This window comes from Sinohyriopsis cumingii, chromosome 2 (genome assembly GCF_028554795.1).
Source record: "Sinohyriopsis cumingii isolate HCF-2022 chromosome 2, ASM2855479v2, whole genome shotgun sequence".
NCBI lineage: Eukaryota > Metazoa > Mollusca > Bivalvia > Unionida > Unionidae > Sinohyriopsis > Sinohyriopsis cumingii.
The window spans coordinates 103013596-103031584 of NC_142962.1; the positions used below are offsets into that span (position 1 = coordinate 103013596).

Here is a 17989-nt window from a genome sequence, read left to right on the forward strand (position 1 = left end):
ACTTAACAATTCACTACAACTGTCACAATTAGCACATGGCTGTAGTTGTTTATATTCTACATTCTACATGTACTTAAATTGGCCTAGATTTTGGTCAGCTGGAGACAGAAATGTCTTGTTGAGGCTACCCAGAGGATGAGGTGAGGGCATTTTATGCTGCCATTAGTAGCTACTGTAAGCATTATTTTTTTCCTGCCAAAATGAACCTTTCATGATTCAATAAACGTGTTCCATTCACTTTGGTAAATGCAACAATCTATCAGATTCCATTGCTTTTATTTAAATTTGGTGCTTACTTCCTCTGATAAAAGGCTATTTGTTTTTATTGAAGATTGTAGTTGGGTTGTGACATTTCTGGTGGCTGCCTTTCATGCATGCACCAGAATTTTTTTTTTTAAAACGCCAACAGACAATAAATACACAAATGTTCTGACAAGATTACTCTAGAAAATATGAGTGTTGTGACGGGATTTAATTCAATAAGTGAAAAGAAAAGGAAGTTTAATTACCATCCACACAATGAGGTCAGTCAAAATAAATGTTAATTACTAGTGAGCGGCCAATTATCCAACACTATTTCGCCAAAAAAATCCATTATGAGATAGTATCTCGCCCTATCATTGATCTCTGCTACTAAAAATGTTAAAAAAATAAAAAGTGCAGAGATCTTACAGCAACTTCAGGCCAGATGTCAGAATTAACAGAGTATGATATAACAATATGAGTGCTGAGCTCTGTAGCATCATGGTCATGCATGATACATTAAAGTGGGTGGTATTATAGAAAGCTAGACAGATGTAGTTCTACAATGATACCACATAATTTGGAATTTCTAGTTGCACTAGAAAATACAGAGGGAAAAACCTCATTTTTTCTAGCCAAAATTTGCCCGTAGTCGGAATCTGATTTTGTGTCCAGATTTTAGACTTTTGGGTCTCAGATCTAAGGCCAACCGGTATGAACTGCAAACAGACAGATGAACCTTTGCAAAATTTAGGATAAGATGGGCATTTGGAATAAAGAGTGGTCTCGATACAAAAATAATGGCTCCATTTAGCAAAAAAAAAAAAGAAAAGATCTCCAACTTTTACCCTTCTGCTCATGCGTGAGCCAAATAGCCATGAAAAACGAATGTTTCTAACTAGGCAGTATGTTATTGGATGATCACCTGGAAGTTCGTGTTTTCGGATGTATTCAGAAATAGCTATCAAAATGTGTTTCCTACTCAAATTTTAGGCAAAAATGACAAAAACCTCCTGGGGTTAATGTGTTAAGTTCACAGGCTGTATAATGCATATTATGAGACAGGGATGGTGCTGTGGCATTTTGCATTGTCACAAGTATATTTATCTTACTCACAAGAATTGCTTCACCGTTACATCCTTTGTCTTCAAGGAAACTAGCCAACTGCATTTGAGGAACTGGGCTATAATTTGTTCTGAAGATGTTGTAATGTTCATCTGCACAAGATTATATATTCAGCTGACCAGGAATGGACAAAGTATGATAAAGACCATTTCTGGTAATACTGATAAAAACAATTTTTTTTAGTTTTTGCTTAACCAAAAAATGAATAGGCTAGAAATGACACTGATCAGACCCTGTTCAACATATTGTATTTTTTTTTTAATTTAGATATCTTCTCAGAAGTTATGTTTTCTGGCAGATTTTTCTATGACAGATTTGCGAGTATATTTGAACATCTCCTTGCACGTGTCTATTTGGATAATTATGTCTACTTACTAGATTGATGGCGCTAAAGTATGACATGAAATTCAATTAGGCCTATGTAAACTAAACGTGTAGTTTTCATCGATACATTGCTAGACATGCACAAAGCAAGCGATAAAAAAACATGCACGATTATGTCATTTACATAACAATGCCTCAGAATGCTCAAACCATACAACTGAAGACATACAGGTCTAATGTCTGGACCATATGTGCATGGTCCACATAACACTATGGTTGGTAACAAAAGCTATAGTAAAAATCACACAGGTCATGTAGGCATTCAACACCAACTATTTCAGAAATGGGCGTCACTTTTTCGAATTTTATTCTATATACCATTAAGTGTCAAGTATTCACTTCATCTGGATTCTTATACATCTGCATTCCTTTGGATGGTCATTATTTAGACACCATGAGAAGGGCATATGGCAAAATCTATGTGAAAGAACATAGACGTTTGGATGAAATGAACCTAAAGGTGTGATCCAGTACAACCCAGATTGAATATCGTGCTCTGATGTCACAATGAAAGCTAGGCAAAATGATAAACAAATTCGTACTACCCTATACTGTGACACTAGTCTTGCTCTTTTCTTGACCAACGTTTAGTACATGGCCACCATTGTAAAAAGAAGATAGAATCGATAATTTTCGTCTGGAAGTTTCCTTACGACAGTTAGAGTGCAAAACATTCAATAATCTGGATTGAATAGACTTTGGTTAAAGAAAATTAGTTACATTTTAAAAGAACAATCTACATTTAATTTAAATGAGTAAATGTGCATACATGACCGTGTTACCAAAAACAAAATGAAAATAATTTAAACAACACAAAGCGATGGGTACCTCTTCATTGATGATAGTTGCATTGCTCAGCAACTTCAAAGCTGAGGTAATTTTTCTGCCTAGGTCTGCAAGCACCATCTTGATTTAAAAAGATCTGCTCAAATGAAAAGTGAAAGGATGAAGTGTTCAATAGTCCCTGTGCGATTATACACAGCCTTTTTTAATATAAGTAGACAGCTGTTGTGCTACCCGCTGGGAAAATATAAAACCACAATCGTTCTTTGCAAAACTAAACCTGATAACTTGTATTAATATAAAAAATTAAAACTAGTTATTTCTAGTATTTCGACTCATAGTTTCAGTAGAAGATTAGTTCAAATATAGATCTTTCGTAATCCATGTGTCTTCCATTCCGTAATACACGTATTATAACCGGTCTACTAGTTAAATATAGCCGTTCTAAAGAAGGATTTTACATCCGGTAGGAGCGACTTACATGACCAATCGTGCTGCAAGATAACTTTTATATCCGAGTATAAAGATTTTCGGAGACCCAGTAGTGTCAAATGGAGTAACTGATAATATATTTATTTTAGTTTAAGTATATTTTATTTTTTAAAATATGTAGTTGAAGTTTATAAGAGGTACAGTTTAAAGGATTAGAACGAAAGCCAATGGCCTACAATGAATACATATGGCGGATGATACTAAGTTTCATAAGTAGATATAAAAAAAGAAGGAAGATAAAAGGAGAAATTGTTTATTCAGTTGTGTAGTAACTTGGGAAACAAAGGGGGAAATAAAGGAAATGGACATAAATAAGTTATGTTCTCTTTTTAACAAGTCTCTTAAAGAATCTGCCTTTACATTGGGAAGAAACAGACATTTGTTCAATTTTTAAGACGGGCAACCCTTCTATCTTATCTAAGACTAGTTTTTAAACAAATGCTTAATAACTTCCTTGAAAATTAAATTGTTACACCTTTCCAGTCTGGTTTTATTCCTGTTGATTATACTGTTACTCAATTTACATACCTCTGTACTGCGTTCTGCAAATCAGTTAGTCCTAATGTGCATAGAGATATCGTCCCAACGTATCTGAAAGGTCCCTTTCTTTATATCGTTATTCAACTCGGATATTTATATTGTAAAATTATATCAACATGGATACTAGATAAATATTCAGTTTTTCTGGGGGGGGGGACCTTTATTTTCCCATCTTTGAAAAGTAAGAAATTATCTACGAAAGGAAAAAATATTAAAGACATGTTTACGCTTTGTCATTCAATGTTTCCAACATCAATTTATTATGCACCTTTGATTTGCATGTAACTGCATCGGATGAATGTGCCTTTTTCTTCTACACTTACGTTTAAGATTATTTTCCACTCGTTTTATAATAAACCCTTCCTTCCCATTCTGCATTCATCTTGTTTGTGTAATGTCGATAATACAACAACATATCACTTATAATTTAAAGTCTGTGTGGTCATATAAACTCATTAGATTTCTTATAACAACACATACCGGAACACCACGAGAATGATTTTTAAACAAATGGTAATGTGAACGTTCTTGAGTGATGTATCTATTATAGCAAACATTCTTCATTAACGTGAAGACTGCTCCGGTGGCCTAGTGGTTAGAGCGTCCGCCTCGGAAAAGGGAGGTCGTGGGTTCGATCCCCAGCCGAATCATACCAAAAACTTACAAAAATGGTACTAACAGCTGCCTCGCTTGGCGCTCAGCATTAAGAGGTTAGTGTTAGGACTGGTCGGCCTGATGTCAGGATAATGTGACTGGGTGGGACATCATGGTACATGTCTGCGGCATGATGCCCCAGTGCTAGACATCACTATAAACTGCCACACTGCAGACATAGTAGCGATATGACTGAAAAATTGTTAAAGCTACGTTAAAAATCCAAATCACACACACACACACACACGCACGCACTTCATTAATGTGATATTTACTCTCAAACTCCCCTTTAAATCCAACGATTTTGGTGTGAAATAGCAAGTAATTTTATGGGGTTTTTAATGTTGTTTTTTTTTCTTCCCATTTATATTTTGGGTACTTAAAATATGAACACTATTTCATACAGTTAGCAGAATACAGATATCATCTAATGAAAATAAGTACCAATAAAAACTATTACGTTTATTCGAGTGCTTACTGGGATAGTTGGTAGATACCTATTTATCAGATATTTGTCCTTAACATGTAACATATTTAGTAAGGATCAAGTAGTACCTATATTTCCCTCATATATCTTGGAGTTTGTGGTATTAATAACGCACGTGAAGAGTAAGCATCCGTAAAAACCAGACCAATCACTTTACAAGCAATAGTAAAATATGAAATAAATCAACCTCGTACACATGCGGACAAGCTGAAATAGTTGAACGCTATTAGAATGTAAAACATTATACAACTCTGAGACATCATATTTTCCTACACTAGTTTCGTTCCGTTATACATTTCGTTTGTTTCGACATTTCTGATCAAATCCAACACACTTGACTTGAATTCAGTCGATTTCGGGTTATAGAGGGCCATGCAATAAAATCATCTCAGGATTGCTTTGGTTATTAGGTTGGAACCCTTTAATATATAAAACTTCTAACGTCACATCATGCTTACATCCGCTCTATTTTCCAAACTAAGTAATGCATCTAATGATTTGAAGACCAGAGCAAAAAGGGGCAGAGAACGCTTTTATGTCGTCAAGTACAGAAGCGAAGTTGGTCAAATGGAAAAGTTAAAAATGTTTTAAATTTAATAAGTTATTAAGTTGAAGAGAAACAACAATAAATAAATAAAGCGGTAACCATCATGTGGTGGCATCTCAGAATTAGTATATATGATCTTTGGGGCGACTTCTCTTGGCGCAGTGGGGCGACATTTCCGACCACAATGGGGCGACTTCTTCTGACACCTAGGATGAGTTCTCTGTGGGGTGATTTCTCCACTATTCTGATAAATCAACCCCCAATATCATCTCTGGTGGGGGTCTGATTCATCTGCCTACAACGCAGTGCATTCCAGTAAGGAAATCCGAGTAAAGTTTTATGACATAAGTAAAGCTTTTCATCGAATGTGGCATACAGGACTCATTCACAAATTTAAAGCAACTGGTATCACAGGAAGCGTTATAAAATGGTTCTCGATACTATGTCACAGCAGAAGAGAATGAGTGATACTTCCGGGCGTGTTTTCAAAGTGGAAGTGTATTGGAACTGGTGTTCCCCAAGGATCCGTTTTATGTCCGTAACATTTCCTGAAATAATATTGTATATTATATACAATCTAATAGAAGTTTATTTGCATATCATACAAGTCTCTTGCTAGTCGTAGATATTCCAGTCGTAAACGCTCATGAGCTCACTGGCAAATAATTTTATTCTATCTTTCAACCCGTCTAAAAGTGAATCCCTGACAATTTCTAGGAAAATTAATAAACCCTTGTATCCACCACTACATATTCTCAAGCACAGATTTAGAGAAGTTCACGCGCACAAACATCTTCGAATTTTTCTCTCAAATGACTGATCATGGCAGAAACAAACAGGCTATATAAAGGAAACGGCATGGTCAAGAATTAATGCAATGCGTAAACTCAAACTCCAACTTGACACCAAGTCGTTTAAAATTATATTTTGCGACTTTTTATACGATCCATTCTAGAATATCGTAATGTTGTTTGGGATGCGCATTACTCGAGAAAAAAGAAGTGGAAACAAACAAGGCAACCACTATTGTTACTGGTGCAACAAAATTAGTATCTATCGAAGCGCTACACCGAGAAACAGGATGGGAAAATCTTAAATCCAGAGGACAAAGCACAAACTTACTCTTGTATAAAATGACAACTGCTTCAAGCCCTCCCTATTTCACATCTCTGATTCCACCAGTTAGTAATATAACTCGCTATGACTTACTTAATGTAAACAATGTCCAGTTAATACAGGCTACAAAAAAAGTCTTTATTACAACTCGTTCTTCATGCAGCCATTCGAGAATAAAATGCATTATCTGTTGAGAGTCGTCAGATAGATTCCATTAACAACTTCAAAAGCACATTAAATACTCGCGACACATATATTCAGAGATTACTGCCAAAATTGTCTGATTGCATGGGACTTTCCATGCGGTTTTTGAAAACCCCTTTCGACTATAGTTCTTTAAGAATATAAATGTTATCCTTATGGTGAAGACCCACTGTCTAAAAATGAAACTAAAATTTCAGCACTAATTTTGTAAAATAAGAGCACAAAATTATTGAAGGGCAACTTTTACCTACGGATTGTTGTACATTTTGTCGGAAATATTAAGCACACTATGCATAAAATTCCAACCTCGAATGAAATAAGCAGAAAGATACTTACATTGTGCTAGCAACAATCAATTGATACGCCACGTATACAGTTATTTGTATAATCGTGCTTTGTTGAATGATTGAACACGACACGGATTCAAACTAACTTACTACGTCTTGCCAATCATCTTCGATCCCGTTTAAAAGAAGAATGACTAGTACTTTGAAGATGGTAACCATACCAATGTCATGCGTGTCTTGGATAGAGAAGAACACCTCCTCAAGCGGGGAAAGGAGATGAGGTCTTACATCAACCTCCGACACTTCAAGAGGGTGCTGATCTCTCTCAATACAACGAAGACCCTCAAGACAGAAGTCATCAATGAAGAGGCAGAGAAGAGCAAGAGGGCGGGGACAGCGAAGAAGGGGGCTTTCCCGATATGTAAACATACCTCGTAATATTAATTACAGTATATACCCCAACAGCCACATATTACTACTGACAGGTATAAATTCTCACATATAAATGCAACAACATTCCACAAAAAGTCTCATATTAACTTGAAGTTGGAAAGTGTCTTTTTAATGGAAAATACCATTTATTTGAAAGTATTAGAATTCTTGTTTGTAAGCAGTTTTTATTGTAAATTCTAGCTTTTGTCCGCTTTACTAGGCATTAGTGTAGTGTAGAACTCAAAGCTTGAATTGGAAGTGAAAAATCGCATTTTATATGGTAAATTTAAATATATGCTATAATTAATTAAAGCGAATAATTATATCATAATTCAGATTACGTAATTATTAATTTTAATCAATGATCTTATAAAATGAATACACGATATAACAAAATCATGAATACAAAGTGAACATGCGACCCATAGACTCCCCCGGCGTAAGAGTGATTAAATTTAGGATATATATGATAATAGCAAATACTATGAGATGCTGATCTAATGTTCTCTCATTATTTTCAAAAGTTCTTCCTTTAGGATTTCAACATTAAACACTGATTTTTCAGGAACTGATCCATCAGCAATATATATAACCGTTACTAAGTTCAAGATTTAAAATTCATGTTGTGATATAATATAATTGAATTTATGATGACTTAAGGTCTGTTTAATTTATGTATTATACATGTATGTAATTATTTTTTGTTCTTCTCAAATCTAATTTCGTATTCCGCCATGATATAGTGCCCACAAAATTAAATAAAACTTTATAAAGGACAGTTTATTTATGCGTATAATCTACAGAAGGCAAACATCGGAACTATTATCATTTGATGAAAATTTGTGTTGACACATCCTTTTAATCCAACCATCCATTCCAAAATATAGAGACCAGTCGTTGAAAAAGAAATATTAACACAGTTAGGTTGAAAATAATTATGTTATTAAAAAGAATAGTATAAAAAAGATATGATTTTCTAAATTGATATAAATAGTTAGTATTTCTTACTAAATCCGCTAGGCGGCTGCTTTCATCTATAATCGTTCCGTGCCTTGTCAATTTCTTCGATATAGGGCCTAGAACAAATAAGATAGGATTCAATACGCTGAACCGTTGCTGTGCTCATGTATAGTTTAAAATGGACGAAGATTTCTCTCCAGTTGAAATCAGAAGTGAATTTTCTATATTTATTCCAAACTCAAAATAGTTATATTTATTTAGTACCTGTTTTCACAGAAAATGGTGTTTAGACAAAGCTGGGTTGCTTAATTTCGGAAGCCTTATACATGTATAGTGTTTTCGAAAGATGCTCCCGGTTATGTTTAAGGATTTCACCATGGTGCTCTGTGTCATAAAATCACAAAACTCATATTTTTTTCTTGTCTTAACATTGGCACCAATTTTTCGATAACGTGAATATCTGTTCAGATCTGTGTTGGGTGATGGAATAGTCCTACATGGAACACGTACGAAATAGCGGGCCCCACTAAACACACTAAGACACCCCAGGACACTCCAAGACTCTTCAAGTACACATTAAGACTTTACACAATACCTACATTAAATTTAAACAACAACAAAAAACAAACAAACAAAAACAGCCAATATTTAGCGATTGTTTTTTGTGTAACAGGATTGACTGAGGCCAAGAATTGGCAAGGGAAATAACTCCCGTTTTTACGAAGAGTGTTCGGGTACAATAACGTGAATAATTATCAACGTTAATACCACAGCACCAGGAGGAGGCGAAGAAATTGAATGCATTAATTAATTCGTTAAATAAGTTAAACAATATGGCAAATTAATTGTGTGTAAAATTATTAGTATATCTTAATTACTCGTCCTTTATTTTGTCAATAATTATCATATCTCATAAACAATTTAATTATTTATTTGTTTGTAAGCATTTAGCAGTTATGGGGCCTCTCACTGAGAGGCCTTCTTTGCTGACCAGGTTTTCTTGCAGTTCCTTTAGCCTTATTAATTACAGTGTATTTTCCATCTTGTGATTTTATATACTTTGATTTCTTTATATATTTAATGTCCATCTGGAAGTTTGCGAAAATCTGTCTTTCGCTTTTTGGATTTGCAACTCCAGATGCTGTCATGTATGTGGTAAATGTGTTCTTTTATTAAGTGATAATTCCTGCTGTCTTTAAAAGCGCTTACATAAGCCATGAAATGGAACTGTGTCATGCTGAAAAGGTTATGTATTAGGTCTTGCATGTGTTCTGGTTTCCAATCAACAGAGAGTTTTCCATTCTAGAACATTCTTGGTTTTTACAAGAAGATAAAGTCTTTTATAAAATTATAATACAAATTAAAGTGTAAGCAAAATGGTAATATTGGTCTTTAATGTGTGAATATTAGAATATACAGATGAATTTTTATTCCAAATTAATGGAAAGAACACATATTATGTACTTATTATACATTAGTGTCTTTAACTTATGCGACATCATTAGATAAACTTTCAGTGGTACATATGTAACGAATTAAGTGTATTTTAATTAAACAGCATGGTGGTTTGTGAGTTACTGTTGATAATTAATTGCCTATGTGGCTGTACCAATCATTAAATGACCTATATATTCAAACAGTTTAGAAAAATTACATCTGATATATCAAGCAATCCTCACACAGTAATTTTTCTTGACAGAAGTAAAATCAAGGGAATTAGCGATTTTCCTTTACAGCCAAGTATAAAAAAGAAAAATCACTCTCATGAAGTTTGTAACAATCATTGGTCATGTATTTGAAACATTTCTGTCATAATTTTTGATGTACAATTTGAAATGAAAATTTATATATAAACAGTTTATAATAAAATAAGGGAAATGCAGTACATTGCCATTTAATCAAGAAATTGTTTATATAAAATTAAAGAGATTTGATGCATATGAGTTATTTTCCATAGGTTATCGTAAATGGGGCCATCAACCAATACTATCAATCATTGATAGTATCAATGTCCATGCGTGTGTTTGCTTTTTTTGTTGTTTGTTTGCTTCTTGATGTGTTTTTGAGAGCTTTGGTGTGATTATATGTAATATTGGGGTCTTCTTGGACCATGAATTATAACAAATGGTTAACTTCCAACATGAGATCTAAGTATATTAAACCTATCTGTATAGCAAAATACCTGATAATGCTCTGCAGTATGGAGTTGTGCCAGACACTAATATTTCAGTTGTAAAAACCAGAAACACACACACATACATATATGTATGGTTAACACTTGATCGACACCACAGATGCATTTCTGAGGATATGGCTTAAATCAAAATTTGGAAAATGATAAAATCTTTTATAGCCGCTAGTTGACAGAATGTCGCATCAGAATTGAACAAATCGGCTGCATCAATGACATATATTACAAATAAAATTAGGAAGCGAGACTTTTTGACCCCAAGACATTTTGACACTAAGAAAATTCTAAAGACATTTTGACCCCAAGTCATTTCAACCCCTGCCATGGGAAAAATCGACCCCAATTCAAGCATTTTTATGACAATAATTAGCATATTGCTAATGATCATTCCCACTAATCACATGGTTATTCATTGTTGTCTGCAATTAAAGAATTGAAGAAGATACAGACACATCACTAAGTCACTGAAAAAAGATTTCATATGTTAAGTATAATTAAAGTCACTTTTATTTAAGTCAATGAATGCACACTAATTTGAATGAAAAGAAATAAAGTATACTACACACTGTACATTTGTATAAAAGAGCTGAATAGTTTAAAACAATGATTAGCACATTGTTTATGGTCATTCCCACTAATCACATTGTTATTCATTGGTGCCTGCAATTAAAGAAGATGTCTTTAATCCTACATTATTACATTGATAATCATAAAACAAACTGTTAAGTGGACAAAATAATATATCACCAGTTAATTATAATTAAAATCACTTTAATTAAGTTAATGAATGCATGCTAATTTGAACGTAAAGAAAGACCTGTGAAAATCAAACACACACTGTTAATTTGTATAAAAGAGCTAAAAATTATCATTCCATATCAATTTCATCATAAGCTTTAATAAAGGTGTTTGTATACTTGTGTGTAAATTTGTTTTAATTTATATTAAAATAATTTTATGACATTTCGATGGGATATTTTTTGGCACAATACTAACTGAATTGTGTTAATTGTACATTAATGAGGTATGAATTAAAGCATTAAATACCTTCCTGTTTCATACACCTTATATACTGTAGCTAGTATATCTTTTGAAGTTATTTTGATTTCTTACAAAAGTGTAATAGTCCCTATGGTACTGGAACTGCAACTTATTTTTTCTTCTTTTAATTAAATATCATAAAGGAACATACTTGTTATTGAATCATTAACCCTTTACCTCATACAAGCGTCTTTGGACACCTCTACTCCATTCGCATAGAAGCGCCTTTTGATGCCTCTACTCCATTCGCATGGAAGCGCCTTTTGACGCCTGCTGTAAACATCAGCCATTTTAAGCCGGTTTTCGTAGCGCCACCTTTGGGGAAAACCCCTTATTAGATACTATATTCATTTCTGCGAATGACAATTACGTCAGATCACGTGGTCACTGTTTATGCTCTGGTCGATATCTGCTATTTAAAGTAACTGGGTCGTAATCTCCACTCTACAAAATGGAGGTCATGGATTTCATTCAGTACTTACAAAGTTTTCACGATTAGAATCACAACTATGAAAGATTCAGTAACTTAGGTAAAGGCTCTGATATTGATGTAGGCAGCAATTAGTTTTTATAAATTATCAAATTCAGATGACTTAGTGATGTAGACGCAGACGAAAAACTTGTAAATTTCGAGTATGAGAAATGGCAGCTACGGTTGGTCATGCGGGTTGACTGACATGACGGTGAACGAGTTCTCTCAAGATTTTAAAGCACATAAGAAATTCTTCCGTGAAAAATAATTACACAACTATAACAATCGGACTTTACTCTTAAATTTTTACACACATAATAGTTGTGTACCAAAAATGTAAAATGGTTAAAATTACTGTTAAACTAACATACACTACATTGCTTAACAGTTAACAGGCAGGCCTATGCATATGGAGTCAAATAGGTAACAGGTGTTCTATTTATAGCGCGCTGCCCTTTGTAACTATGCTGTATGAGGTAAAGGGTTAATGTTAATGTTCAGCTCCACTTTAAATCATCCCAAAATGTATACAGTGACACATGCTTTAGTTGTGTGTGAAATTTGAAATCTTACCCAGTTATCTTTGTTATATTTGACCGATCTTGTTTATAGAACGAAAAGGCCATTGACCATGGTGTACTATTATATGACCTGCACATAAACATAATAATGAAACTGGACTTGAAATGTCTTTGGGCTGAATTGTCCTTGGGGTTGAAATATCCAGGCCGATTTGTCTTCAGGGTTGAAATGTCTGAGAGCGACAAAATTAGAAATTAGTATAAGATTCACTTGATGCTAAACAAGCATACCAACAGAGCAAGGTTATGAACAAAAGTAGTTATGAGCAGATATTGACAAAATGACAAGTAGACATAACAATGTCAAAAATATGATTAGTAACCTAACTTCAGATTGAAAGCCACATAGTCATTCTTAACAATACAGGGCACAGTCCATTGAGATGTGTCTGTATACTTGCACATAAGATTCTTAATAATACAGGGCACAGTCCATTGTAGATGTGTCTGTATACTTGTACATAATATTCTTAACAATACAGGGCACAGTGCATTGAGATGTGCCTGTATACTTGTACATAAGATTCTTGACAATGCAGGACACAGTCCATTGTAGATGTGTCTGTATACTTGTACATAAGATTCTTAATAATGCAGGGCACAGTCCATTGTAGATGTGTCTGTATACTTGTACATAAGATTCTTAACAATACAGGGCACAGTCCACTGAGTTGTGTCTGTATACTTGTACATAATATTCTTAACAATACAGGGCACAGTCCATTGAGATGTGTCTGTATACTTGTACATAATATTCTTAACAATGCAGGGCACAGTCCATTGTAGATGTGTCTGTATACTTGTACATACTATTCTTAACAATACAGGGCACAGTCCACTGAGTTGTGTCTGTATACTTGTACGTAATATTCTTAACAATACAGGGCACAGTCCATTGAGATGTGTCTGTATACTTGTACATAATATTCTTAACAATGCAGGGCACAGTCCATTGAGATGTGTCTGTATGCTTGTACATAATATTCTTAACAATACAGGGCACAGTCCATTGAGATGTGCCTGTATACTTGTACATAATATTCTTAACAGTGCAGGGCACAGTCCATTGAGATGTGTCTGTATGCTTGTACATAATATTCTTAACAATACAGGGCACAGTCCATTGAGATGTGCCTGTATACTTGTACATAATATTCTTAACAATACAGGGCACAGTCCATTGAGATGTGTCTGTATACTTGTACATAAGATTCTTAACAATGCAGGGCACAGTCCATTGTAGATGTGTCTGTATACTTGTACATAATATTCTTAACAATGCAGGGCACAGTCCACTGAGATGTGTCTGTATGCTTGTACATAATATTCTTAATAATACAGGGCACAGTCCATTGAGATGTGTCTGTATACTTGTACATAAGATTCTTAAAAATGCAGGGCACAGTCCATTGTAGATGTGTCTGTATACTTGTACATAAGATTTTAAAAATGCAGGGCACAGCCCATTGTAGATGTGTCTGTATACTTGTACATAAGATTCTTAACAATGCAGGGCACAGCCCATTGTAGGTGTGTCTGTATACTTGTACATAAGATTCTTAACAATGCAGGGCACAGTCCATTGGAGATGTGTCTGTATGCTTGTACATAAGATTCTTAACAATGCAGGGCACAGTCCATTGTAGATGTGTCTGTATGCTTGTATATAAGATTCTTAAAAATGCAGGGCACAGTCCATTGTAGATTTGTCTGTATACTTGTACATAAGATTCTTAAAAATGCAGGACACAGTCCATTGTAGATGTGTCTGTATGCTTGTATATAAGATATATATCATCTTTTATGTTTAAAATACTTTTACCTTATATTTTTAATTTAAATGTATGGACCTTGTAGTCTGAAATAAAGAGTTCTTATCTTATAGAAAATCTCTCAGTAACTAGAAAATGTTTCTCAGGTTTTCTGTCACTTATTGAAGATGCCTGTATGAAGGCAGAGGTAAATCCATCCATCTGGTGGTGGTTTTCTGGAAACTTAATAAATTTGTAGCTCTCCTGTTCATAAACCAGAAAAGCTTATGTGACAGGCATGTTGTCCATCATCTTTTATCATCCATCGATCTGTTCCTTCCTTGAGCACAAGTTTATTATTGCTGATCCTTCCAAAATACTTGGGGGATTGCCATGAAAATTTAGACATATATCCATTGCTTGATCTTGTTGGTTCTAAATGAAATGGTGCCTGTTCATGCATTCAGTATGACCACACCAGTAGCATCTTTAAAATTTTGTGATCACTACTCCTCCTGAATGGATGGCCATTTCAACATGAGGTTTCACTAAAAGACTTCATACGTTGTGTATACAGTCTTAAATAAAAATGGTGCCAGTCTACAAATCTGCTATTGCCACCATGGCAGCCATCTTGAAAATTTTATGGTTTTCTCTTGAGTGGAAAGTCATATTAGCATGAGATTTTCACATGAAAACTTTCAATGATGTCTGGTTGGTCTTCAGTAAACTGGTACTGCCTGGCTGCTGAACATCTATTATGGCCACCATTGCAGCCATCTTGGAAACCATGTCATTGCTACTCTTCCTGAATGGAATGTCATATCAACATATTGATTTCACTGGAAGACTTGTTATGGTGTCTAGTTGGTCGTAAATAAAAATTGTGATGATCTGACATACAGTATGGCCATGAAAGCAGCACTTCGTATTGCAAAGAGTTTTCACCAGAGGACTAATTATAATCTCTACTTGGTTCTAAGTGAAAATGTTGTTGATCTGACCTCAGATATGATAATGGTGTAGCCAGCATGAAAATCTTCATGCTGCTACTCCACAGAAATGGAAAGTTGTATCAACATGGGGTTTTCACAAAAAGAGTTCTTATAATATCTAGATGGTCCTGAATAAAAATGTTGTCAATCACACCCCCAGTATGGCCACGGTCCTGAATAAAAATGGTGTCAATCACACCCCCAGTATGGCCACTGTGGCAACCATCTTGAGAATCTTGTTATCACTACTCCATAATATTAATGGTCATATCAATATAGGGTTTTCACCCAAAGACTTAAGTTGATGCTGGATGAAAATGGTGCCACACAGACATCTAATATGGCTGCCACAATCAACATATAAAAAATCTTTTCACAAAGTGTCTAGAATGGATAGTCATGAACAGTCTGCTAATAGTGATTTGTTTGCCCTAAATGAAAATTATACTGATCTCATACCCAGTGTGGGGACCACAGTCACTAATTTGAAAATCTTATCGTTGAAGAATATCAGAAATGGTTTTAAAACTCAGCAGTTGAAAAGTAGGAATGAACTTACCTTAAATTCCTTGAAATTCTTTTTGGACAGGAGAGCAATAGTCCATTCATGGGACTCTTGTGTTAGTGTTGTAACTCTTAATAGGGAACATGTTGTAACTCATAAGAGGTAACTAAATGAGTGATGATGCCATTATATCACTGTGTTATCAATTTGGGGTTTATATTCTCTATCAGTCATTTACTTTCATGTGATATGAAGCTATGACACCAAAGTACAGTGGGTTGCAGATGGCACAGATGAATTATCACTCAGTGCAGCCTGTACATGTAGTTTGATTGTCATTGACAGTAAAGGAAATTTACATTCTGGTTTGGAGGTTGACAGACAAGGTTGATAAGAATCAACTCTGATTGTTTATTAAAGAAGGAATAAAGAATAAATGTATATTATGAGTTGTATGTTTACATGTTTCACACTGGTAACACCGTTTTTGTGGCGCTTAACATATTTTTGTGTGATGCTTTCAGGAGAGAAGATGAAGTATTTGATGTTAAAATTGCAAAACAATATGTAAGAAGGTATACAAGGCTTTACAAATCCACATCCCAGATACCTGGAACAAATTCATATTTAGCTCAGGCAGGCTCAAGTTTGCAAGGTACTTGCCAGTGGGCAAGTCCAAACACTTGGGAGAAAGAGGTTGTATTAAGTTCATAGTACTTTGTATTCTGCAAGTTTGATACTGTGTGATATCTCTTCAGTATGTATATCATAACTCATAATTCACCAACTTTCAAGCCCTAACCTAGTTGCAGGTAATTTGGGAACTCATAAATTATGATTAACTACTTGGATTTTGTTCATCGTATAAAAAAATTAGCACCACAAGCAGTGTTTTTCATCTATTAATGTAACAGTTACATGAGATAGATACATACTTACTGTTTAGAAAATGTGAGTGTGTTATTTTGGATTTTTAACCTAGCTTTAACAATTTTTCAGTCATATTGCAATGATGTCTGCAGTGTAGCAGTTTGTACTCATGTCTAGCACTGGGGTACCATGTCACAGACATTTAGCATCATGTTCCACCCTGTTACATTATCCTGACACCAGGCCGACTAGTCCTAATACAAACCTCTTAATGCTGAGCACCTAGCAAGGCAGCTGTTAGTACCTTTTTTTATAAGTTTTTGGTATGATTTGCCTGGGGTTTGAACCCATGACCTCCCCCATCCAACGTGGATGCTCTAACCATTAGGCCACCGGAGCTGTATCATTTAGCAAATAATTAAATGGATGAAAATAAATATTTTCAAACCATTCTCAAACATCTCTTAAAAACTGAGTTATTTCTAAAACCCTTTACTTCATTTATTGATCTATAATCATGAATATGTCTTAGCTCTTCTAATTATATCTCCATTATTTTTTTCTTCTCTTCTACATATCTATAGACATGTACTATATACACAATCTGATTAAAATCTGATCTCAACAGTCCAGTGTGCAGATCTCATTGGCAATGATAAATGGTCATGTTTTGTTGACCTTGTGGTTTACCTATCAAATCGCAGCTTTCAGATTTATGAAAGTGACACATCATTCAGAACATATCATTACTATTTATATACTTCCTTACAAAAATGCAGTGGTTAATCTGGTAAGCCACTAAAAATACTCAGACTGGGAATTTCAAAAGGTCATCAATAATTACCTTTTTGTACCATTACAGCTTAAAACATTTCAGGGGAGAATCCTGTAATAGCCATTGCAAATCTTGTAACATTTCAGTACTGAACTTGTACTGTATTATGGTAATGGTTAGAAACATACCTAGCAGCACAGCACTGAGCTTTTTCTATCAGGTTCATCTGATTTAAATTAACATCACTAATATTTTTAATGATAAAATGGTTAATTTTCCTAAGGACTTAATAGAAATGTTCTAATCTGATCCCATGCTTGTGACAGTTAAAGTTATCCCCATGTTATTTCCACCTCCTTTTCTGTCTGCCTATTCTTCTGCACCCTTCCCTCTCACTATGCCATGCAAGATTGTTTTTGGCAGTCCAGATGATCACTAATCATGACTGTACCACTTCAGTTTGCATTTTTTCACAGTGGTCAGTTGGTCTTTGTAAGGTTCAGATGGCTTGTTTGATCTTATTGTGGACCTCTTTATTGGTCAGTATATGAGAT

The 17989-nt window shown here is 34.6% G+C and overlaps 2 protein-coding genes across 3 annotated transcripts in view; one reads left to right on the forward strand and one right to left on the reverse strand.

The window, feature by feature from the left end:
* The window catches only part of LOC149805509 (signal recognition particle subunit SRP54), a 38109-nt gene extending 35160 nt beyond the window's left edge, over window positions 1-2949 (reverse strand). Inside the window, exon 1 of the mRNA XM_089950111.1 lies at window positions 2581-2949. Within this exon, the coding sequence (XP_089806237.1) occupies window positions 2581-2658 (78 nt within the window). The 5' untranslated portion in view covers window positions 2659-2949. The remainder of the gene's footprint in view (window positions 1-2580) is intronic.
* Window positions 2950-8333: 5384 nt separating this feature from the next.
* The window catches only part of LOC149805510 (cyclin-dependent kinase 2-interacting protein-like), a 36215-nt gene continuing 26559 nt past the window's right edge, over window positions 8334-17989 (forward strand). For both annotated transcript variants that reach the window (XM_089950113.1, XM_089950115.1), the window contains exon 1: window positions 8334-8466. In XM_089950113.1, coding sequence (XP_089806239.1) covers window positions 8433-8466 — 34 coding nt within the window. In that variant the 5' untranslated portion in view covers window positions 8334-8432. The remainder of the gene's footprint in view (window positions 8467-17989) is intronic.